This window comes from Manacus candei, unplaced genomic scaffold (genome assembly GCF_025592945.1).
Source record: "Manacus candei isolate 608988 ecotype Guabito, Panama unplaced genomic scaffold, ASM2559294v1 h1tg000010l, whole genome shotgun sequence".
Lineage (NCBI taxonomy): Eukaryota > Metazoa > Chordata > Aves > Passeriformes > Pipridae > Manacus > Manacus candei.
Window position 1 is genome coordinate 3466668 of NW_026138058.1, and position 26018 is coordinate 3492685.

The 26018-nt window shown below is 40.4% G+C and overlaps 1 protein-coding gene across 13 annotated transcripts in view; it reads right to left on the reverse strand.

Moving 5' to 3' along the window:
- SHC3 (SHC adaptor protein 3) overlaps window positions 1-26018 on the reverse strand; it is a 94457-nt gene that overhangs the window by 14119 nt on the left and 54320 nt on the right. For all 13 annotated transcript variants that reach the window (XM_051777361.1, XM_051777355.1, XM_051777360.1 and 10 more), the window contains 5 exons: window positions 14794-14857; window positions 11963-12082; window positions 8999-9052; window positions 4702-4753; window positions 610-736 (listed from right to left, as the gene is read on the reverse strand). In XM_051777361.1, coding sequence (XP_051633321.1) covers window positions 610-736; window positions 4702-4753; window positions 8999-9052; window positions 11963-12082; window positions 14794-14857 — 417 coding nt within the window. The remainder of the gene's footprint in view (window positions 1-609; window positions 737-4701; window positions 4754-8998; window positions 9053-11962; window positions 12083-14793; window positions 14858-26018) is intronic.

Genomic DNA, 26018 nt, shown 5'->3' on the forward strand with positions numbered 1-26018 from the left:
ATACTTGTTTTACTTTGATATAAGAGATTGTGGAGGGTACCAGCTCACGGGAATTTATACTAGTATTAACAAGCATATAGCAATCCACGTCTCCAAAGAAAACAGAATGCTATATCCCAGGCTTTTAAACACACACAAACAGACAGATTTTGTATCCTCCAGAGAACAATGCAGTCAAAGCCTCTGTATAATACATCACATTCCCCAAAACATCACCCTAATATGAGAAATAGTGAAACATCACTAGTCATTTTGGAAGCCCAGCTCTCTAACTTACTCCATCTAAACTGACACAGCTGCTATGACAGCAACAATGAGAAACACCACAAATAACATCCATTCTTGGCCATCCAACTCTGCCTACTAACAACAACAGAAAACGCATGATCGTTTCAACGTCACATGAAATCCATGTTTAGCCTATTATTTTAAAATTAATGTGCCCCCTTCGTATTCGTTAGGTAAACACTGCTATGCTAACTGAGCACAAACCTTTTTTAAAATGTTTAAGTCATGTCTGTCTCCAGCAACATCGTCCACCACACATTTCATTACGTAAAATAGAAAGCTAAAGGAGATCCTTTAGCAGTCTTCTGGAATGGCACTCACCTATCCTGGAAAGTAGGTATCTTAGAGGGGCATCGCAAATATTGCTTAAATCGAAGCTCGAACGCTTGCCCTATGGTGCTGATGACATCCTGGGCCACGCCATCACAGCATTCCAGTATATGACAAGCTAAATGAAAAAGATTTGACACATGCACATGCAAATCATTGTTCACGTTGTGGTGGGATGCACTGACCTGTGACAAAACACCTACACGTCAAGTATAGTTGCCCTATTAGAAGTGTGCACCCTTCAATAAAAACCAATTATGATACAGTGAATTTCAGGCAACGGTGTCTTTGTAAAGGTTACATAAAATTGCACTGGTGTGTAACTGCCATGGGCAAGATCACAAATCTGTTCTGCTATTTTAACAAGTCCACAAACACAAAGATCTCGTACAATTTCACGTTATTACCCGAATGCAATAGATTATGTAAGAATTCTAAGCTTTAAGCTGAAAATACAAAATATTAATAGATGGCAATAACAGTAAAAGCTTTCTTGGGTTTCCTCAATGTTATTACCACTTCAGTTTTATATGTAATCACCCCCAAGCTCACAAGCTGTTCACTTTTTCCAAATTACAGTCTGAGGGAGGAGCAGTATACTCAGAATACTTTCTAGACCACGGGCCCTGACCTTACTCCAGGAGTACAGATCTTAGTACCTTTTCCTGCTTCCCTGCACGGAGACACTCCCAGTAAACTGGTGGGTCACTGAAGAGCGCAGAGGCAGGAACCTGATTAACTCCAGCACCTCCTCATGTGCCACCTCTCCGAACCCACTACAACAGATGCAGTAGGGAGGGAGGCTGGCAGCACAAGCTCTCTTCCTATGGAAGACTGAGAAACCTTTATCAGCTCTCTGAGCACCCAAATCTGCCACGGTTTTAAATCAGCGAGTGGCTCGGAGGTCTCATGTGACAACACGAAGAGGTGAATTCATGGAGAACTGACTCAGCATTGCAGGAACATAGATGGGTGTTAAGAGCTGGAGGCTGAAGATCTGAATGAACAGCACTCATCATGATATGTGGAAAAGCCCAGGCAAATTAATTTTCCATATTCAGAGTTGGATGAGCACATGGTCTACTTGCTGGTAGCCTGGACTGGGTTTGAAACTCTGGTTATTTTCCAAGTCCTACCCATTAGAGCGGGTCCTTGTTCAAAGTTACTAATTTGTATCACCCCAGACTGCTTTAAAACCTGAATATAAACTCTTCAGCTGAAAAACTGCATTTTAGTACATGCCTAGTGTCCAGCTCAGTGGAACCAAGTGCTTTGGATGCCAATGTCCTACAAACAAGGGTTGGTCACAACATTTGTGTGACATAGTTTTAATTAACGTTACACAGCGAGACTAAGTAGGTTTAGAAATGACTTCTCAGAGGCTGATCCACTTGACAGACATCTGAAGAGGCAAAAATAAAGGGCCAAGAAAGCTGCAGCTGTGCAGGTATGGAGGTATGCAGGAATGCCTGCTGCCTCTTCTTCAGCAGCACCTCCCACAGCATGAGATGGCACCAGTCACAGTGCTACGCAGACACAGCGGTGTTCTCTTCTCACCTTATAGCACCTGCTGTGCCGACCAGCAAGCTGAGGCAAATCCTGATTCAGGGGAAAGGCCACTAGCTGCATGTTGAAAGTGGATTCAGCAGCCAAAAACAGGACCTCCATGTGTCCAAAGGTGGAGGCAGACATCCCCAACCAGCAGCAGGATATTTGCTGTTTGCACCCTCTGCACCACTTCTGGTGGCATCTCCATGAACGTGGACCAAAAGCAGTTAGGGCAAACAAAGCTAAGATGTTTGCACTCTCTAACTAGAGTGCAGATTTAAAGAGGCTACATTGCTCACTGCTAAACCTGTGCGGAGCTGAAATGAAGCATGAGTCATTAAGTAGTTTCAGTAGGTGACATAATGAGTAACCTGTTTCCTTGGATACGTGAATGGACTTTCAGCAGGTAGGAGATATGCTTCTTGTAAAAGGCTGAGAAGGTTTGGCTCACACAGAGATGATTTTTTGTGAATGTTACAGCAGAAAATAGACAGCCTTCAGCTTGCTGGATCCAGAATACAAAACGCGAAGACAGGTTTTCCATCCTTGGGAAGAAATGAGTCTAATATGGAAGCTGTGCTACAGCATTGGTGGCAGTGTCAGTAACAGCAGCAGTAACATTTTCACTAGATGTAGAAACAAAGACATATTCCATTCCAAATCGATTTGCAGATAACACAAAGAATGACACAATGGCAAGTGATGGTGACAGAGGGCAGTTCAGATCCCTTGTTAAATTAGATCCTTTTTAAAAATCTGTTTTAATGCAGGCCACATAAAAAGTCACCAATCTGCAAATCACTGATGTAGATACAGGAGTGGGGAAAGTGTCCATAGGAAATGCAGAGGGCTTAAAGATCACAGCATGAAAGAGTTTCACAGGAGGTAACAGCGCTTCACTGCAGCCAAAAGGGCTAATGATGAGGACAAAAGCAAGGTGCAGCCTCCACCGTACCAGCAGCCCCTGCTATAAAGGTATCATATAACTTTTTAAAACAATGCAGAAAGATCAAAGAAGGAGAAATCAGCAGAAGGATGGAGGATGTGCACTGCAGCTGGAGACCTACAGAGTTCACTGTCAACCTTTTCATAAAGAAAACTGAGAAATTACTTGACCTAAACACACCAAAGGAAGACGACAGAACGAGGTGTTCAGATGACTCCTCAATCTAGGATAGACCAGCTCAACAAGGAACAGTCACAGGAAGTCAAGGCTAAACACATCCAACATAAGATAGAAGGAACACATCATGTGAAACAGTTCTTTTCTAAAATCTACTCACACAGGAACAGAAAACAGAGGACAGGGCTCCTGCAAACCCTACAGTGCAAACATCTACAATGCCAACCCACTACATCGTCACTGAGATCCCTCAGAACAACTGAATCAGCCTCTGATTTAGCAGAAGGGTACTGCTAAAGCAGGTGGGGTGGAGAGCAGCTCTGCACCACACATCCTACAGTCTGACACTGGAGCCTCTCTGAGGGGGGACACATGATGTTGTAACATATCATCCATTGCAAAGAACTGGACTAACTCCATACCTCCCATTCCCCGTAAGTTTTCTAGGTGTTTCACCAGTTATTTTCACACAATATTAGTGTGTTTAGTGCAAGTATTAATTATTTATGAGGTAGTGCTCTCAAGTCTGGACATCTCTGCACATGGACACAGCAGATTCTTCAGGTATCTAAAATCATTAAAGATGATAAAATGTGGAACCTACTAAATTAGTTGTGTCGATGGTAAGGTGGGCAGCTCAGGGTTTGCAGAGTTGGCTTTTTGGAGTTTTTTTGAGCTACTCTGTTCTTCTCTATGACTCTATAAGTAATAAATAGATTCTCAGGTATATTACACAATACTTTGTATCTTGCATTAAGACCTAGTGATGCTTCCTGCACTACAAGCAGGAATGTCTTTTGTACCTTATTTCAGACTGTAATTTACAATTCTTATAGTTTATTTTTTGAGAATGTGAACTGTATCTTAGATTTTAAAGACAGCCAACAAGAAGGTCCCTGTCCCTGACTGACTGCTGCTAAAGCAATGCAACCTTGAATAAAACCTCACTAAGAAAGAGAATTACAGTAAGCTGGCTGAAAGCTCACTATTTGGTAAAGAACATGATTCTGCCAGGAAGAATTAGGCATGTACTGAGAAGACCTAACAGATTCAGCTGCCTCATCAGATGACTTAATCAGAGGACTGCTTAGTTCTTGCATGGTGATTGGGTGTAGGTAAGATTTAGCTGTTGCCTAGAAGCTCATGCAGCCAAGTAAAGCAAGTGTTTGATTTAAGAGATGAAGAGAATCAAAGCGATATTTGGATATGAACCAGAGGCAAGACCTGTTCCAAGTCTGAGAACCAAACTGTTGCTTCTTATTGCTACACAATCTTTTTGTGACTCTGCCAAAGGCAATCTTTTTATCGGGCTGCATTTATATTTTCTTGGAGAAAAAAAATCTGACTTAAACCATGAATAATTTGTGTTTCTCAAAGGAAAAACAGATGTCAAACAGGTATTTCTAACTTACCTCTCCGATTAACAGGATCCTTAGCTACATATGCAATATAGTCAGTTGTATCCTGTCAAAAAATTAAGATATCTACAATGAATGCAAAAAAATATTTGCACTGATCATAGCAAAAGATCACAGTCCAGAGTATGTATATTCCTGTGGGTAGAGCCTCAAATGACATGTTTTGCTCTACAGTTGTATACTACTTAAACCCCATATAAATGTTTATGGGTTTTGGTACTGATTGCACCACTTTCTCTAGAATGTGATCTATTCCAGCAGAATTCAAAAATCTCTTCTAAGGCCTTTGAGAATCAATTAAACAAACTCAGTAGGATTTGGATCAAACCTCATTTAGGAGGGAGTAGAATTACAAGTCCTTATTTTCGAACTGCCCAGAGATTTTGGTTCAGAACATAAATAATCGACCGGTTCTGTGGCAGAAAGAGTGGGAGTAACAGCCCTGCTCCCCAGAAATACTGAGCAATGGCATTTATTCGTGTGTGAAAGCAGGTGTGTTTACTGACTACTACGCCATATGGCACAGAGGTGGTCAGCCCCTGCTTGGCTGTGACAAGTAGAATCCCAGGACGCTCTCCCCTGGCCCGTGGGCTGCTCCTTGCCACACTTGTTGCCACATGCCAGGTGTATTTTTGGGCAAGAGTAGGCAGACATTTCCCTCAAGGATTTTTTGCTTGCTCTCCTGCCACAAGCGGCGCAGACTTGTGTCGTTGTGCAGATGGAACAGAAGGGGCAGTGTTTCTGGAAACATTTAGGCCACACAGCCTTGATGCAGTCATGAAGTCCTGGTTAGATCTGGTGCTTCCTGACATGCCTGGCTAGTCAGGTGTAGCTAAACCTGAGGGATACACAGGATACACTACAGCTGGCAGTATAACTCTATCCAAAGCCTTTTCACTGATCCCAGATCATTGGCAATTATGCCAAGATCTAATGCCATAACAAACATGAACCTTCAGTTAAAAGACAGACTTCTTCAGCTTAGCTTTCTCTAGTGCAAGCACACACCACAACCACCCACCCAAAACAAATCACTGTGCTGTATGTCTATACAATTTCCATCCTAAGGAGAGAGCAAGGGAAATGATGAAGCAAATTCATGGTTCTAGTAACAGATGTGTAACCATATCACTTAATAGACTATTGGAAGACACTCAGGCACAGCAGCAATGAGGTTGCCCTATAAAAAAAAGCAGAGTAGAATGGCCCTAATATTTTGTCCAGTAATTTCTGATGAATCCTGTGACACAGTGCCTGGGCAACGACTAAAATGGAAATAAGGGTGCATATCAACAAGTAAGGGGACAAGAAAAGTGACTATGTCTATAGTAACAGATAAAACAGAGCCAAGATAAAGGCCTGAGAGTTGTTTCACTGTTGTCCATACTGTTTTATTGCTGCTACTCTCCCATGCCCCTCTGTGCTGGTTTCTCACGCCATGCTCTGAAACTCTCTGAGTGACCAGCATGTGCTGGGCATCGATCCCAAGAGGCCACTACGAGGGAAGAGGGTGAATGTTTGGATGCAAATTTCACTGTGCTATTTAGTTGCAGGGCCAGAAGGGCCAGAAAATGGGCCACAGATCAATTTATTTACTGGTTCAGGCACAGCTAATGGATACATTAATGGCTGAGTAAATCATAGATCTATCTCACAGCTAGTGTGGACGTGACAGTCTGGAACTACCAACTCGTTATTACCTCTAAAGTTCAGATTGAAGTTGACTATGACAAATCATTAAGGACTTAATGTGGGCACATTCCACAGTGGGTAATTTAGAAGATTCCCATCCAAAAACTACACAAAGATGGGCTGAAGCAGTAAAGTGGTCCTTGACATTTAAGGACTGAAAACAAGTATGACTGAGCCGTAATTACCACCCCTAAGAAATTGCATCGTGGTGGTAAAATTTGGAGGTGTGGCTGAAACTGAAAAACTACTGCCTTCAGGGACCTCTGAGAGACCTGCCTTATTAGACCTTATGAAAACCTCCACTCTGGCATTTCAGCAGATATCTCCAAAAACAGATGTCTTGTCTAGCAGCCTGGAAACAACCGCCTGAAATTACTATGGATGAAAATTGTTTGGTGTATCATAAGGAGGGGCTGAAGAGAGCTAAAGCAGATCCAGAACACAGTCTTGGAAGTGAACTAAAAATTGTTCTGAAATGGTGTGTAAGGGATTTGGTGGGGATGTTTTTAAGCTGCCATGTACTGATATAGCCAGAAACTGACTCATTGCAAATGGGAATATTGCAAATATATATATATGGTATTCAAGCTGTTCTCCAAGACTGTGGAACACTTCTCCTGTGGTTACATTTTGAATAATACAAGATAATTAACAGTAAGGGAGTGGGTGGAAAGTGGTGAAGATAATTTCTGTCATGAATGTGAGGCAGATATCCAGAGTATAAAGGTAGATGGGGTAGAGAAGTGAGGGTAGTCTCACTTCCTAATAAACCAAACTCCAAAATTCAAAATAAGGGAAGTACTTCATGAAAAAACATGGGCTCAGATCTAGGTTCCTAGTTCACTATGACCTTTCTCTATCCAGTTTAAATTTCATATAAGGAGATGAGCTTATGGGCTGGAGCCCAACTGTGGTTGGGAGACACAGTTTGGTGGCAGCAGTCCTCCATCAAGTGGAAATCACTAAGGGCTGATGAAAGTTGTGTCTAGATGGCCCTCTCACGAGTAAATAAAGCTGTGACTTAAACCACATCCTTGCACCTTGTCTTCTTCTACACACATCCAGGACAAGGGAACCACCTGCTTTATGAACAAGCTTATGGTTTAAGGTGCCAGATACTAGACCACTGAGATAAACTTGTAGGTCATCATTAGATACTCATAGCTACCCTCTTCCCATCAATGTCAGAATGAATTCATGCAGTAGTAGTCTTACCAGGAAAACAACTTTACAATTTCACCACATCTTGTAGGCTCCCTTCCACCATGCAATTTTATTTCTCTGGTAGCTCGCTGACTCAGTAGCGTGATTTTTATCTCTCTAAAACATTTGGAAGAGCTTGTTTACTCCAAATCCAATCTCTTCTACTGCTGCTCCTCTCCTCTTTCCTGGTAAATCACTCTAGCAGTGGGCAGAGTGAAATGGTGTTTCCAGGACTTAGCATTTGGGATGGCAGATGGGCAGCGAAGAATCTTCTTACGGAGGCAGGGAACTGTGCTAATCACTCCTCTGCCCACTTCAGGAATTGTTCATTTACAGCATACATTGCAATCTGTTGTATTTCAAAGCTGTTGTTGATCCATATTTTGTTCCCCAAATCATTATGATATGGTGTCCTTTTCCCTTCTGTAACTGCACTGAACTCTGCAAAGCTATACTAAGACTGAAGATTGCCTTTACATTTCCTGAGGGTAGCTAAATGAACAGAGGAAGTGCCAAGGATCTTTACCTTAACAGGGTTGAACGGCGAGAATTAACTCACAAAGCAGGCTAGAAATTGCCTTACCTGTAGCACACGACTGATAAATCATGGATGATCATACGATGGAGGAAAAGGCACTCATTCAATTAATCTAGGTTTAAAAGCTTTCAAACCTCTAAGGTAAAAGGTGAGCAATGTCAATATTTTATAATTCCCCCATTGCTTCCTGAGTGACAAATACTTTTTAAGCACATTTATTAATATACCTTCAATAGACAGCTTATAAAACTAAGGAAAAGCACAACAGGCAGGAATCTGCCCTTTGCTCCAAATGAACCAAATGTGTAAAATTGAAAGCTGAATTGGAAACTGAAAGCTTTGCAAAATGAGAAAGTAAGATCTGTGCTTCCTGAAAGCCTGTCTTCAAGCCACATGAGTGTAGCAAATACACCTGAAGGCAGTATTTAGTAGTCTTCTCAATGCACACTTAAAGACAAGAAGGAAAAAAAGGTGCTTCATTACTATAACTGCAACATAGTCTACTACTGTAAAAAGTGCAAATTAAAAACAGGATAAAAATTCATACAATCCCATATGACTGTACCACATTACTCTGAGAAACAAAGAGATGCTTATCAGTTACTACACAAATGCTCTCAACCCCTTAATACTTTTTTGTTTCAGTCATTCAAAGAGGAGGATCTACGAATGCTTGTCAGTCATTCCCCTCAAAAAAGAGTTTGATGGCAACAATCAAGATGAATTTATGAAACAAGAAACAGGAGCTACTGTGGCCGTATTATTTTTTTTCTTTCAGTAGGATATGCGATAAATTCTGTCCCACAGTCCTCACAAGGCAGTATCCACGTGGGGGGAAGGCTTCAAAGGAATGCTTACCGGGTCACCTCCAGACGCAAAGGAAATAGATTGCATGTGGTGATTTGCTATGATCTGTATGGATCAGAAAGAACAAGTGTAAGTCAGATAGTTTTCTTACAGTTTACACTTTTTTGATTTCTTTTCTGGCTTGCATACAGGTGAAAATCCAAAATCAGGATCAAAATTATCCACAAGGAGTAAAAAGAGTAGCACAATAATATAAACAAACGGGAGGATCAATGAATCTATCCTGGTGTTCTTTAAAACGTACCAGGACACTGCAAAATTGCTAAATGTGCTCAGAACTCCAGTAAATCATACAGATCTGTCAGACAGTATCTTTGGAGAAATTTTAATCAGCAAAAACTCCCTTTCTTTATTGCAGATAACGATGAATGAAGCAAAAGGTCCTATTCATCAAAACATTTTTCTGCTGATGCCACTCTGGTGAAATCCATGAAACCATGCCAATCCATACACCAGCTAGGGTTCCTAACATCGTTTCCAACACCCACTGTGTCATTTTATGTTTCAAACATCAACATGTTTGCAATATGCAAACAAAAATTTGACTCTAGCTGCACTGTAGCATTGTGGACAAAATCACAGGCATAATCCAGGGCATTTGAAATTCAAATTGCTTATGTACGATTTGAACTAATACAATATTTCTCTGGGAAGAGACAAATTGTCCTGAACATACAATACTAGCAGAACAGCTCTGCTATTCTGAGATTTAACTTATGAAATCTTTTAATAATGAAATCATGTAATAATCAAGAAAGAAAAGGTCATTTGAAAGAAACTTTCACTTGATATCTGAGTCACATAAGCCATGCCAATGAATTCATCTAGGAAAGGACAGGCCTCTATTTAGTGCCTCAAAGCACGTGACAATAGAATTAGTATCTCAGTTTGGAGAGGGAACCACATAGTTTAGAAAACTGTTTTGGAAAAAAAAATAGGCTGAAATATATTCTCTGGGATGTTTTCCCTATCCTGCATCTAAAAGACTTGAACTAGCAACTACCTTCCTTGGAAAGAAAAAAGCCTGGCACGACTTTGTCTGGATCTTGCTGCTTCATTAAGTCAGAGAGAGTTGATAACTATTTGCAGTGTTTCTTTCATGTAAAGAGCACTTCATTTTCAATAGCCCTGCTTGTCTAAGAGCAGCCTCTGAAGATGTGGTTAGTTTTTAAGTGTTCACTGGTGAATTAGTGTTCCATTACTCATCAGTGAGGATATCCTTCACTTTTTCCCATAAAGAAGAAGTAATCTTAACAATAGAAATGAACTAGTGAAGATCTGTTACACATTTAATATTGTCACTACCCTGACTTGTACAAATAACCCAATCTTTTACTCCAGCATCATATAAAACAAAAATTATTTTAGATTGTCTCTAAGCTAATTTTTCCAAGTTTTAAGAAAACTGAAAAGTGCTTGAAGCCATTAGTTCAAGTCAGGGGTTTTTTTTTTAAAGAAATATACTAAACAAACCATCTTCCACCCAGCCCTGCCTAACATATTCACTGAATTGTTGCTGCAGCACATGCAATTGCTTTCCTTCTACCCTCAGGGCCAACAACGCTGTCTTGTCTTTTTTTTTTTCTTTCTTTCCAGCTCCCCTGGGAAAAAGAGACTATTACAGAAGTTCACAGCCTTCTTCCTGTGTGGGGCCTCAAAGGGCAAAGCTGCTGGGCCATTCTTATTTGCAAATCAAATGCTTGGCACAAACAAGAAACAGGGGAGACCACAGCCACACTAGGGATCTCTGAGAAACCAGACGTTTCCCAGGCCAGCAGCACCCAGAAAAGTCTATCTCAAAAAGAATTATGTGAGAGAAAGATGAAGAGTTTTGTCAACTCAGAGAAAAGGCAAAACATCTGGGGGATGACTCTGCTCTGCAATAAATCAGTTTAACTACAATTCTGCCCTGGCACTGGCTGAAGACAAGGCGACTTTCAGGGCTTGGCACTTTCTTACTAATTAACATCAAGCTCCTGTGTTTCTGACTGGGGGCAGCTGTCCCTGTGAGAGGCACTGCTGTGTATATTCCATAGTAAGGCTACAAACTGCTGCATCCAGCCATAGCACTGCTCCCAGTGTCTCGGTGCTCACTGCAGGAGATTTGGATGTTTTCTAAGCAAGGATGATGATAAATTAATGAAAACATGATGATAGTAATAATCAGCAAGTTTTTTTAACAGACAGTGTGCATGTTCTTTCTCATTCTTTAATCCTGATGCCCTGAAGGATGGTAGGAACTTCATTGTTTTCCTCTCTGGCTGTATCTGGGCAGAAAGTCATTGTGCCCTAACAGAATATGTGGCTCACAGCAAATAGCACAGCAGTGACTACGCATGTCCATCTGCTTTCTCTTTGTATACCCTGAGCAAGGATTTTTCTCATCTCATACATCATTCACAAACCACTGCAGTGATTCCCCAAAGTGCGTCTGTACCTTCAGCACAGTGAAGGAGAAGGAATAAGCTACTTGAAAAAAGGCTGCCTTGTCTCTCTGAAAGACTGGCCTTTCACTGCACTGCAAAATGCCCGAGGCTGTATTTTTAGCAGTGCCTCAGGAACGGTTTGCCCTTTCAGACTCTAAATGGAAAGAAAACAGTGAAATTAGGGATGTACATTCAGTCCTTTAGTTGGTTGCTCCAAGCACATCCCTTTTACCACCCTGAAAGTTTGTAATTGTACCCAGTAAGAACTACCATGACCAGAAAATGACATTTCATGTCATAGGTCTTATAAGAGCAGAACCAATCTACCAGAAACAGGGCAAAAGGAAGTAATTCATGAAAGCTGTGTTGAATACTGGAATAAGCTGACTTCTACTATGATTCATATTTCGTTTTTATTCATTTTATAGACATTATTGAGGAATAATAACTTTGAGCAACTGAGTATCTGACAGACAGCAGCAAACTGTTCATCAAAAGCCTTACAAATTAGTACAGAAGTTGCACTCACCTGTTTCGTATCAGGATTCATTAGATTTAAGCTGGTGGTGGAGATATTCAACATTATGCTCGTTCCTGCAAACTGAAGATTGCTCTTTCCCAAGATGCTAGAAAGGACTTTGCTTGGTGGCTGTGAGGAGGGGGGGAAAAAAAGCAGATTTTTGTTCTCTGTTTATTTGGGATGACCTTCATTGTATGCAGGGTTAGCGGTGATCTGAAAGGCTTCTAAAAGGTTTATGACTTTCAAAGAACATTTACTCACAACAGCTGCTTCCCTCTGGAAATGATTTCTCATTTATACTACTACTGCTCCTACTAATGATAGTGGCTAGGCAGGCAGTCATCTACTCTTGACCTAACAAAACAAGAATATATGATGTAAAAGAAGACCTGATAGAAAATAGGGGGTTTGTAAGACAGCAAAGTCTCACCTTCACTAAGGAGCCAAGTAAGCAGACTAAGATAAATGCCTTCAGTCAGTATCTTAAAATGATAATGTTCTTATTCTGTAAAAACAGCTTCAACTATTGAAAAGAAATCTGTTCTCTGCATCCACTGACTTCTCTACCCACTCAGTCCCCACATGGAAAGTGGGACTCCAGGGATACCGATGGGATGCTTACAAAATGGGGTAGAGAGTGTTTAAGACCTTTAAAGATCTCCTCCAACCCAAACCATTCTAAGATTTTGCTTGTGGACTTCTTAGCAGTAGGCAAAAGCTCAGACATAGGCTAAACAAAATCTCAGTATGCTGCGGTACCACATGCAGGTAAAGATTACTCCTAACTCAGAGAATAAGTACAAAGTGTTGGAATGTAATAAAGGGGATGTAACAATACTGATAACTTTTTCAGGCATTTCACTAGCCCTCAGGAGGTTTTGTAGCAAGTCAATAAGTTATGTTGACAAAGCAAAATTCAAAAACTTCTCATCTTTGACAGCTTTGGGGAACCACAAATCTGTGTGAGAGCAGCCTCATTCAGGTAAACCACAGCCTGTACAAAATCAGGGTGCCCAGCAGTAACAGACCAAGTCCTTCTACTTGCTGAATTTCCACTTGTGAATATTTATGCTGGTTATTAAGATATAAAAGCAAAGCTGTGACTGGAGGCAGTGTTCTTCTGCCACTGTATTTGCATTTGTCCTAAGCTGCCTGTAAGCTTGGAAAGTTCTGTTCATAGCAGGATGGACACACCTGTGCTTCTGTTGACCTTAAAAGTTTAAATACATTTAGTTTTAGCTTCTTTTCCTTCTGTTTAACTGACTAAAAATACACTACCTGCGTATTGCTCCCATGTGATGTTTGTGCTGCACTATTTTAGCATTGTCACATTGCAGAGCTAGTACTTCATTAACTTCTCAATAAAACAATCTCCTTTGAACATTCTTGTATGTCTCTTCTTTCCTTAATCCTTCACGATTCCCAGGTCATGCCTAAAGACCACGTGCCCACAGTGCAGTTAAAATGTGAAAACATGCCCTCAGGAACTACATGTCACCTTAACCAATTTGATAAGCCACCAGTGGCAAAAACATGATGAACATACAGATCAGCAAAAGAGACCTGTATTTGATGTTTAGCTAAGTTCTGTTGCTATTCCTTTCCAATAACTGGTAAGCAGCATTGCCTCTAAAACCCATAACAGAGCAAGCTGTCTCACTAGGCAGGTGGAACTCCGTTTAACTCACTTTTCCAATTATACTTTGTGTCATTTTGCTTTCCAAGGAAAAAAAAAAAGATACTTTTGTCTTTACTTTCAGTATTAAAACAAAAAGCCAGAGAACCAAGAGATGCCAGTGTGATAAATGTGGTGGTGGGGAAACCACAACCCTAATTTCTGAGGCAATCTCCAATTGCACCATGACATGTGTTGTCACATATGCCTGATTTTACCAGAGGAAGACCCTCCACTGCAAACAAGTGGCATTTCATCCCATCCCTTTCTACTGAGACACTGCCTAGATGGTGCAGCAGGTGGGGAAGTGGACAGACCTTTTTGTTCACCCCCCCACTCTCCTCCTATGCCCAAGATCTCACACACGGGCTATAATTAACTGCTTTCTATGCTTCTTCCCTCAGAGTCAGCAATATATCCCAGCTTTGCTAGCAGGCCTCTGGAAGAGCAGGCAGAGCAAGGCTGTTGAGAGTCACCAGTGCATGAGCTGAGCCAAGGTTTCCTCCGCTCCCTGTTTGAAGATTCTAACTCCTACCACACAAATAAAAATAAAAGCATGACAATAACTGTGTCAGGGACACACTGGGCTCACCGTAAGTGCTGGCCACTGAGCATCAGCCACATGGAAAGAACATAGGGAGAAAAGGATCACCTGATATGTTCTCTCCATCCCCGGGAATCAGTGATTAAATGATTAAATGATTAAACTCATTAAATGTCACCAGTAGAGCTATGCTCAAAGAACTGACCTAACCACTTTCAGAACTGTGTATGGTTTTGGCTTCTGCTCTACCTTCCAGCACCTTTTTCCATGATTTACTCATGCATTTTGTTAAAAGCCATCCCTTTTTTTTGTTTTAACTCTCCCACATGTGACCTACCAAAAAAAAAAATAAAAAAAGTAAAAGGAGGGGGTTTCTACAGAAGCCATATAAAGGCACAGTCTTCGTCCTAGGTGTATTCATGCTTCCAGATGCCTAAAAAAGCAGATCTCGACGAAAAGGGCAAGCGACAACACACCGTGGGTGAAAACAGCCAACACTTTACGTGATTAATGATCTGCAATTCTCAAAGCTGCTTTAAAGTCACCTGCCTGCTGTGCCCGGTCTCCTCTGTGCTGAACTAAGAAAATAGAGTCAACTGCACTACAAGAAAAGAAAAATACCTTTCGTTTCTTGAAGGCTCCTTTGGCACCAGGCACGGCTTCACAAACACGACTGATTGCTTCCCTGAAGAGACAGAAAATAGCTTTATGGCAAATTAATGTGTGGATTTCTTCATTACGCTTCAAATGCACTGGAGAGAACAGCTTCAGACCATATTTCTGCTTACAAGTGAGGATAGTTAGCAGGTCAGTTAGCTTTCTCCTCAAAAAGAAAATGTTTTCTTGTACTATTAAAAAGAGATTTTTCTCACTGTAAATAGAAATATTAGCCTTAATGCCTTCTTCCAAGTCTCATTTTTGTACATTGCTTAACACCTTTTTTTAAAAAAAAAAAATGTTTCTTGTAATGTAAGAGTTAGAAAGGATCATTTTTGTCACTACTATACTATGCATTTTACCAGTCAGAGCAAAACCACCAGGCTTTAGATAGCATTAGAACACTAAAACATTCCTGGTAATATGCATGTTGTATATAATACATGTGATGTACAAAATTTTAACTGATATCTGTTCAGTACAGTCTGAATAATTTATTAGTGGCCTTATTTTTACACTGTGAGCAAGATTAATGCCACCAACATTTTGCTTCAGTTTTGTAATATTGCTTCATTCACCCCATTGCACTTGGGTTGACTGAAAGAAATGCATGTTCAAAAATGATTTGAAGCTACACCCTCTCACAGAAGAGTAACTGTGTACCACAAAAAACTCTTGAAATCATACTGCTACAAACAAATCTTGTAGTTCCTTTCATGATTTACCAGCTTATTTTCTGAATAGTCAGTCTGGTCAAGGTTTAGAATTTGCTCCTGTGCATGTAGAGACTTTCCTCTGACCACGACAAACAAAGCTATAATAGGTCTGTCCCACTGATACTGCAGAAGAATTCCTCATTTCACAGGAACGAGCAAAGGTGACTCCAAACCTTGTTAAACAACTATTTTTAATATGTATTGAGACTAACAGGACATTATATTTAGAGCCCAGACCATGCAAATAACAATACCTTATGCAACAAGCATAATAGAAAACAACAGAATGGGAGACAATGAACTACAAGCTAAAGAACAGTCAAAATAACCAAAACCTTGAAACATCACCCGGATAAAAACATAAAATATGTTAACTTTGTGCCATATACAGTGTGTTTCAACTATGCATTGGGTGATGGCACAGGATCAACAAATGAATCAGGAGAGAAATTCATATACTTATCAGTATTCAACGTATAATGGCTCAGGAAATGTCACAGATTATATCTGGTTGCAATCAGTAAGTGCTATATAGTTATGCCTTGGGTGCTTTTACCTAGGGCCCAATCCAAAGTTTGAATCACCTGAAAGAATCACATGAATTTATTACGTTTTGGGAGGTGGGTGGTTGTGAGAGTGAACAGGGCCTGAAGCAGGTCTACAGTCCTGCCATTCTGAAAAAGCGTGAGATTTATAGCAAGAATGGTTAAAAAAGCTTTCAGGCATACAATCCTTTCTTCAGGTCTAGAAGAGAGCTTGCTTGTTCCACAGCTTGTTTTTTGGGGATGTTTTTCCCCCCTACCTACATCTGCTTGTCTAATAAAATTGCCTCTCACTACAAACCTCGCCTTGCATATGCACTCAGACCACTATAGCTACAACAGCATTCCATTTCACAGTTCAGTGCTTGTAGTTAGTTCCTACATTCACCACAATGTTTTTTTGATCCCAAGCAAGTGTTTTAGTTAAAGTAGTTACTAACTTTTCTTACAGAGAAAGTAAAAATCAGTTGCTTTAAAGGAGCAGCCCTGATGCATCTTAGATATAAAAGCACAGCAAGCATCATGCATACTGATCACCATGCTACTGAGACATAGGTTACTCCTGGAAATGTGATCAGGAGAAATGAATACTACTCTTCTCAAATGAAGAATTCACTAAAAGTGTTTTTCTTTGGCTCAGGACAAACAATCAGACACCATGTTTTAGAGAGTCATCCCCTTTGGCTACTGAGTTACTTGTGGTTTCCTTACTCTTTCTTCCACAGAACCAAATCCTTTGGAGGCAATGGGGTGAGCAGTCCCAGCCAGTGACAGCCTCCAGCCCACTGCTGTCTTTAAGACTCATGCCTCTTGCTTCACCAGGTGTGTCTTAGCTTCCCTGGTGTTTTGGCTCTAAGTTGCTCTCACAGAGACATCACCAACACTTCATCCTCTTTGTCTTCTCCAGTGGTCCAGCTGGTGCATTGAGACACCTGACAGGTTTTGCCTCTCACAGAACAGGTTTGTATTTCAGAGATATGAACTGTGCTTGAGGGATAAATTCGGATCTAATTTCCTTTCTTTTCCTATTTGCCTCCACCATCTTCTCTCTCTAGTGGCAACGTGGAATAAAAGAGAGTTTTTCAAGCCACTGCATCTGACAAAAATTGTATACAATCTTGTTATTTTTCTAGTACAGGGTTGGGATTTGTAGTGGTTTTACTACTACCTCTACTGTCTGCCAGCTCCTTGTAATCAGACATGAAGTGTGTTACTCAATAGATTCATCTGACTCAAAGACCTTGTCGACCAAAACTGCCACTTAGGTGTAGGAGTGGAATCGCTGAAAAGGCTTGAGCTTGGGGCAGAAATATGGCAAAGCAGCCTTAGCTACTCCTTGTACACTCTGCCTTTCCTTGCCATGGAAAGGCTGGGCTACATGTCCTCTCACTCAGGAACAAAGTTCTATACATTTTCCAGCTACCTGTCTTCATTTTAGTAAAATAGCTCAGTTTTACTGAACTCAATGTTCTCAAAGGCTGTGGCCATGCTGTGGCTCTTCAGAGTTTCTGAAACTCTGTGAATACTGAATGTATTTGAGCAATTGCAGAGTTTAATTTAAGAATGCTTTTAGTGAGAATGCTGGGAACTTCAGAAAATACATTCACAGAACAATTCTGCATAAGCAAGGTCAGAGTGCCCTGGCATCAACCCTTTGCATACCTGCAACAGAGGGCACAGTACTTTTCCTGTGTGGGAGTTTAGAAGTCTAAAAGAGGTATTTGAACAAAACAAGACAAAATAGAACAGCTGAATATCTGCCACTGCACTGATAGGCACTTTTCTCCAAGGACGACCAAGATGGTTAGAGGGAGCACCTGCCCTATGAGGAAAGCTTGAGAGAACTGGCATTTTCAGATAGGAAGAGAGAAGGCTTTCGGGTGACCTGAATGCATCCTTCCAGTACCTGAAAGGAGCCTGCAAGAAAGACAAAGGGAAACTTTTTACAGACTTTTTACATGTAGTGATAGGACAAGGGGAAATAGCTTCAAACTGGAAGGGAGCAGGTTTAGATTAGATGTTAGAAAGAAATTCTGTGTTGTAAGGATGGTGATGCACTGGCACAGGTTGCCCTGAAAAGCTGTGGATGTCCCATCCCTGGAAGAGTTCAAGACCAGGTTGGATGGGGCTCTGAGCAACCCGGTCCGGTGAAAGTCATGAAATGGGGGTTAGAACTAGACAATCTGTAAGGTCCCTTCTAACCCCAAAAATTCAATGATTCTATGACAGTTCCCAGATCACTCCATTCAGAACATTCTAGGAGGATGGGGGCAGGGGTGCCTTTGCACAGATAGCCTGGTGATGTGGAAAAGACAGCCTAAAGATTTCTTTCCAACTTGCATGGTCAGGCAGTACAGGGCAGACGTAAGCTTCTTTTTTTTCAGCAAATCAAATTTGCAAATGCCTCAGCAGCACAAAAACCTCAGCCACAAATTTGGCCCAGAAACAGATATTGCTGCTACGTTGAGAGTGCCATCACTTGACCTGTGTGTGTGGAAATGCTTGCCCAAGGAAGGCAGAAGTCCTGAACATATCTGCACAGCTAAACGTTGCACAGAGTTTGGAAAAGTTGGGTGCAACCACATTTGCTTCCTTTCCAATTAGAAAGTTATTTGACACAGACACACATCACACCTTTCTAAGCCACATCCTGTTTCATTAGTTAGGCTCAGATAAAAACCAGTGTAAAGCCAGGCTGATCTCTTGTAAAATTAGTTACTGCGCTGTCTGCAGCAGGGACCACACGCTGAGTTCCAAATCTGCCCAGAAGTATTTTCTGCTTTGCAGATGGTCATACCATGGAGTCATTTTCTTGGCACGAAACATTTTGTGTATTTTGAATATAATTTCAGCACGCAAGATCATCCAGTAAAAAAATTACCAATATGCATTTTCTGAAACTCACCTATTCTGCTTTAAAGTGACTTGACATCCGAGACAGAAAAAAGGACATTTTACATTGCCATTTTGCTCCATTAAAAAGCCTGGTAGCTTTCATAGCTTTAGTGATATTTTACTCTGCTATACAAAGTAGCTGGCTCAGGAAGCTCAAATCTGCTCCTCTGTGGAACACCATCACATGAAAATACTCTCCATTCTTGTGGTTTCAAATATTTTTCTGATTGTGCTGTTTTAGTTGTTGCTGTTCTTAATTAATACAATTTAATTGATTAAAAACCAGAATTCTGGAACTCATATTTCAGGGAAATGACAGGCACATACAAACAGCACAGATTTTCTCAACATATTTGGAAAAAGTAAAGCCATGCCAAATAATGAGACAAGAAAATGTGACTTGTCTTTAGTCTGAAATGTTTTGTATCACAATACTTAAAACCATCTAATATTCTCTTAAGATATTTTAGTATCCTGTAGTCCCCAAGGTTACCTTTTCCACCTCCAAAGCTTAGGACTTCACAGGTTAAAAAAAACAGACATCAAGAGGTGGATTTTCTAAATGAAAGCATGACATGATCGGAAGAATTGTACAGAAGACTTACAGTTATTTCTTAACAGTACTATGTTCCTGTCAATTTTAATAACTTCTAAATCATTACCAAGTATTGTACCAGTATTTCCTGAGGAGAAACAAAGTCTGTACTAAATATAAAGATAACTTGCTTCTGAAAAAGAAAAAAAAAAACAAACCAGAGACCAAAAGCACATTTTTAGAAATCTGTTTAATAATTGAAATACTGTTTGTTCTTTTGCAAAACAGGCATAACGAGCATGTGCTGTCTGAAGTAGGACAGGGGACATCCACAAGCTCTGAACACTAACCCACTATATTACTGTTTAAGGAACTTTAAGTGCCAACTTGCAGATTGACCATGTCTGGAAGATGTAAGGCTGAAGAAGCAGCTAAGGAGAAACACAGGCATGACTCTGCCATGAGTTCAGACTACAACGCAGGGAGCACCCCCGTGGGGAATCCCTCCCAGAAAGTGGTGCAGAGACCAAGTGGTGCCATTTGTCACACCATCCCGACCGAAGTGAAGCCTGTCTTCATGGGAAGCCTGGGAGAAAAGGTTTGTGGAGCAAGGTGGCACCAGCAGATGTGTCACACAGGCTGATGTGACATCACTGGTGGAGCAAGGAGACAACAATCTTCTCTTTCTTCTTGTCAGCTCCTCGTTTTGTTTCTTCAAATGTTGTTTTTTCACAAGCAGAAAATCTACAAGCAGAAAATGAAAGGAAGCTGGCCAGCTTAATTTTTGTTTTATTGAATAAACTTTATACAGTAAAACTGTTGACTTTGGCAACTGTTAGACATAGAGCACCACATGCCATTAGGTATTCAGCATGCAATCTATCTAATGATAGTTATCCTTATGCTCCTGCATCTTCAGTGTGAGACTTCCATTCAACTCCTAAGAGAAATCAGTGCACTTGTGAAGACTCTTTTGCTTTTACTGACAAAGGGACTTTTTATCCATTGGTATGCTCAATGAGAGCTCTGTTCTCAGCATTTATAGATGACCTAACTTTAAGGAATATCTGGGACTGTACAATTTGTACCTTCTTTTATTACATGCAAGTAAATTTCAGAAACCCAGTTTCATTCACCAGTAACAGAAAAGTCCACCTGATCTTGATGATTTCTTTCAATACAGTAGTTCTGAGCAATAGCCTTATTTAGGAAATGTAGAGTGAAACTTGTTTATCCAGCAGCACACCTTATTTAGGTATATCTCTTAACTCTGCATGCATACATAGCTTTTATGGACATAAAGTAGGAGTGTATAAAACCTTGGCATTGAATCCACACCTACAAAACCTTTCTCATACATAGCCCTCCATCTGTCACGAATATGGTCAATGGCACCTAAAAAACTAAAAAAAACCCAATGTACTTTAAGGTTTAGATCTGTTAAGTAGCTCAATCCTTTAACTTCTTTTGTGACCTTCAGGCTTTTTTCCACTCAGCCTGGTCTCTAGTCATTTATCCTAGTACTGGTCAGAGAGATGGAGACAGAGAAATTAAAACTGTTTTCTGTTGCTGAATCAGGATCATAATAACCTCCAAACTGGGTCCAGCCTCAGGTCATTTACTAAGGTATCTTCTCTATCAAAGAGTAGTGCACAGCAGATATTTCGAAGGATGACATAAAACCTTACAAAAGTAAAATGAAAACATTTAGCCTAACAAATATTTTTCTCTAACCCCTAATTGGCTTCACGTCCAAAGTAGGACTTTGGAGACAGATATCTTATAAAAGCTCTTTTTTTTTATTAGATGATTATAGTCCTACTGCTGCCCTTTTGAATAACTGCATAAGATAGATGACATTTTATAAATATGCAAGCTGTGTTTGCCAAAAAGGACTGTCCATTCGTGATTAACTGTATTCTGTGACTGGACATGTCACAGAAATGACATACAAATTCCTTAAGCCATCATTTCTTTGTGTACTTAAGCTGCCAGGTGCAACTAGCAGACTGTGAGAGTGTCTCCAAGTTTCTAGGCAGTCATTAACTTTGTACTGCAATTTGCATTTAAAATATGTTAAGACCACTCTGCCTCAAGTCCTGCTTCTGATTCTGAGCCACTAGATTTCTGAAAACCCAGGCTACGACTATCCACATAACTGCTTCCCTGACTTTTTGGCTTTCAACTTTAGACCCTCTCCATCCCCTGAGAGGCTCTTTGTTTTCCTACAAAGGCATGTGAGCCCAACTAATTGGTCTCAGTCCAGCTTTGTATTATCATATATTAGTCAAATTATTCCAAATACTGGGTAACATTTTCCACACTAATACTACTTTGAAAATGAAAGATTCCAGTGTTAGGCATACAAAATCCTATTTATTCTACCCAATTTCTGTGCTAATGACAGCTTAACTAGCAAATGTAAATTATTCTCTAACTATCAGCTGTCATTGCTGCACTCAGTGGTGTGCTGTATGAATTATAAGGATGCCTCCATCCACTTTTGAGAATCTTGTTTCCTGGTGAACCTAGCAGTAGTCAGCACCCCCTGTCTCCCAGAGTTTTGGCTCTGAAGTAACTGTGCACATTCCTTCCTGCACACAGCTGTTCTGCCATCCCCTAAGCACCATCCCATAAGCACTGCCCCACAGCCAGGGTACACACAGCAGAAGGCAGAGGTGAACTGCACTCACCTTCTAAGCAAGACAGTGTGTTAAGGAGGACACTGAGTAAAGAATTCACTGCAGATAACACATTACCTATCCACCTTCAAAAATCACAGGAGAAACATTCTTCCTTTTCAATGTCTTCCACCCTTTCTTTCAGTGATGCTTGCTGACAGTGGATTTCTGCAAAGAATACAGATATAGTTGAAACACCACATCAACTGAGCTTCATTCGTATTGCTTAGCATTGGACTCAAATCCAGCTCTAGAATTTGGATTTCCACCATCTCTCCTCCAAAAGCTTGGGATATTGGCATAAAAGGATTTGCTCTAATAATATTCTTAATAAAGTTCAGGCCACAGATTTGGAGAGGAATCTCTTTCCAGTTGTTCAGCCCAACACTGCTCGTGGAGAGGGCTGGGATCAGAGTTTGGATTTGGGTCCAGCGCTGATACGAAGTATTTCAGTCCTCTGATCTACTTGCTATTAAGACAGCATGCAACATAATGTTTTACTCAGCATGGGGAGGTGAGACTTTCTGATGCTGCATGCAGTAAACTGATGGCATTGCATTAAGTGCCAGTGAACATGCACCCTTGTAGCCCAGACTTGGACGTACAACAAAACAGTGCATGCAACACCTAATTCAAACCAGTGCATAACTCACTCATGCATACAACACAGAAGTGAGGACTCATTACACCAGAACAGCTTGAACAATAAGGATGCAAACATATTACATGAACTGCAAACACTGCACATGTGGCAAAAGAGTTTTACCTGATTTTTAATTTTATTTTTTTTTTAATAAAGAGCCCAAAGGCACAAAGGGCCTGGCCACAGAAACTTAAGAGGGGCCCCTTCTGTGAGGACGACGGTAGGTTTCTGATGAACTTTAACCACTTGCCACCTGTGGTTAGCCCAGTAGTCTCATCTGCTAGTCCTCCTGTTGCTCCAATATGTTGAAAATTAAATGCTTTTGTTCGTCTTACTCCCCAGGAAAGTCATCTTGACTTCACATGTGTTACCAGAATTATCACTGGATAATTAATGATGCAACACGTGGATTCAGCTGGCTTCCATTTATCACTGTGTATAACTGCTGACCCTTGTCTTGTGCATCCATTTATTTGCTCAAGAGTTCACATGATGTTACATTCATTACAGAAAAGAATAAATACAATACAAGTGATTATACTACTCTGCTGCTTCTGTTTGTCCTGGAGTGAGAGAATCCTGAGACTTCAAATGTGAATCATAAAGGGGAAAATCTATTATAAATTGTACATAGCTGTTCACTTTTCTCAAATCAGACACAAAATTAGGACAACAATAGCTTTGCAAGGCACCACGAAGGTTGTTAAGATCCAGTGAAGTGTAGGACACGTGGAAGTGCTTGCTCACTTGCTTTCACATGGAGATAAACGTCTTGTTGCAAGTTTTAACATTATAGTTTACAAAAAAGTGAAAAAGCAAAACAAACACAAGTTACAGGCTAGGTACAACAGCATTAGATGGCATGAGTTGATATTTCACGTGACTGCAATAAGGCAGGAAAGGCCACTGACCAAACTATTTACATTGGGGCTTCAATGCAGTTCCTGAAATTGAAGCCAGAGTTCTGATGTATATGCTTTTCTAATGCATTATAACAGCTGGGATGTTCAAAGCCATTCAAGTTATCTGGACAAGCTCTGCTCATTGATTTCTTATCTCTAATTCACCAGATAAGTGGAAATCTTAGCTCAATTTTTAAGTGATTTCTAAATGCTCGCTCAACAATTTAAGTGCCATTTACAAGCACTAATTCATTTAATCACAGAATTGTCTGTGACTGGGACTAACAGTTTGTCTAAAATAATACCCAGATATTTCAGCAGAGCCACAGACTACATGTCTCACCCTCCCAGGACTGAGCCACACAAGTTTTTTATTCTAGGAACTTATCCTACTTTGGGATTTGGCTCATCCTCAAGGCAAGCAGAGACATAAAGTGACATATGCAATAATTGGAAGACAGAAAGAAGGCAAATGGAGGATTCCTAATGACTGACTTCCTATGTTTGAGCTCAGAATAAAGGAGAAGAAGGGCAAGAAAGCAGGCAGGGACAGATGTGAGGCAGTGCTAGAAGAGGAGTGCTTGTACGTGAAAAACACAATGCTTTGTTTATTAGGAAGAGATGCATGCAGACTTCCACACTAAATCAGGTAACTTGAATCATTTTTTTCTAACTGTTTTTAAATCGTATTTAGTAAACACTGCATAATGCCAGAAGTCATATGGCCCCAGACAGATCACTTTCTGCTATGACTGGTTTTGCAAGGTCTTCGCAAAATAACAGGTCAAACAGGTTAGATGCGTGCAGTGGGATCAGTTTATGAAGTTCTGGGTCAGAAAGGGATCACAGCTGCTGTGACATCTGTTTCTGCGGTTGTAGGAAAACAGCACAGAGAAATTTACACACAGGAGGCTTCACTGCAGCTACGGATCCAGGTTCCTCAGCTGGTGCAGCCACGGCTAACATTACCAGATCTACAGGCCCGGGCTCTGCAGGTCACACTGCACCAGAAGCCATCAGGCTACCAGGAGAGTTTTACTGGTGACAGCTGCGGAGAAATCAGCAATGGACATACCTAAAAATAAATGCACGATGTAGTGGACAGAAATGTAAGTTTCAGGTGCTTTTATTTCATTTGCAATCAAAGGGCTGCACAGACCGTTCGGCGCCAGGTGTCTTCTCAAAGAGGGAATTGGTGCATGTAGTATCAGAACATCAGCCTTATTAATTCAGTACACACCTTAGGGTGTGTTAGGTTTCTTAATACACATGAGGAAGTTAATAAGCACATGTGAATTTTAGTAATTCTTTAATAATACTTTCATAATAAACAATAGGCTTGTATGAGAAATGCTGTATGACAAAGTATGTGAGTACCAAAAACATAAGACATGACAAGGAGATTTCTAGAGCCAGATTAATTAACGAAATGCAGCCTAAGATGCTAGATCCTGATTCAAAAGTCACCTAAAAACTTCTGCTTTCAGAAAAGTTTTAGAATTAAATGATCAAAATTATGAGTTTTCAGTGTTTTATGATAAACAAAAACCTGTAAATGCAAAATAAAAAGCAAAACAGGAAGATACGACTTCCTCCTTGAAAAAAAATATCCTGTGATATAGACATGATCAGAGGAAGATGGGACAACAAAATGACCACCATGTAGTAAAATATGCTATAACTTCAACAGAAAAAAATATAAGTCAAAGTCTGTTTCACAGTAAAAGCCAAGAATAATTTTTTTTTCATACTGAAGGAACTACAAGACAAAGATATTTTGTTTGTGTACACCATACTGCTTCAGATCACCAAATATGCTTAAGTATTAATGGCAGACTTGTGCCTTTAAGCTAGATAATAAGAAAAGTACAAAACTATTCCAATGAAGACACATAGTGAAGGAAATAGCAGAAAAATAAAGATGAATTCGGTTCACTTTTGGTTACAGAAACCAAACCCAGTAATTATCACAACTGTTTCACGGGCCAGTATCACTGAGCTTCTGAGTGGGAAACACAAATGGACCACCTGCATTGGAACTACAAGTCTGCTTAGACATGGAATAATTTTAAAAGTTCACTGCTGCAAATACATCAGAAATGTACATGATGACGTTTTTTTAAAAGCACAGTAGTAAAATTCTCAAATACCTCCATAGTCCACATCGCCTGAAAAAGAGAATTATGTCATTTACCTCTCCTTGGGCTTTTATGCTTTTCATCAATGCAGCATCTTGACAAATCAATGTTTGTGGGGACTTATGGGGTCCAACTCA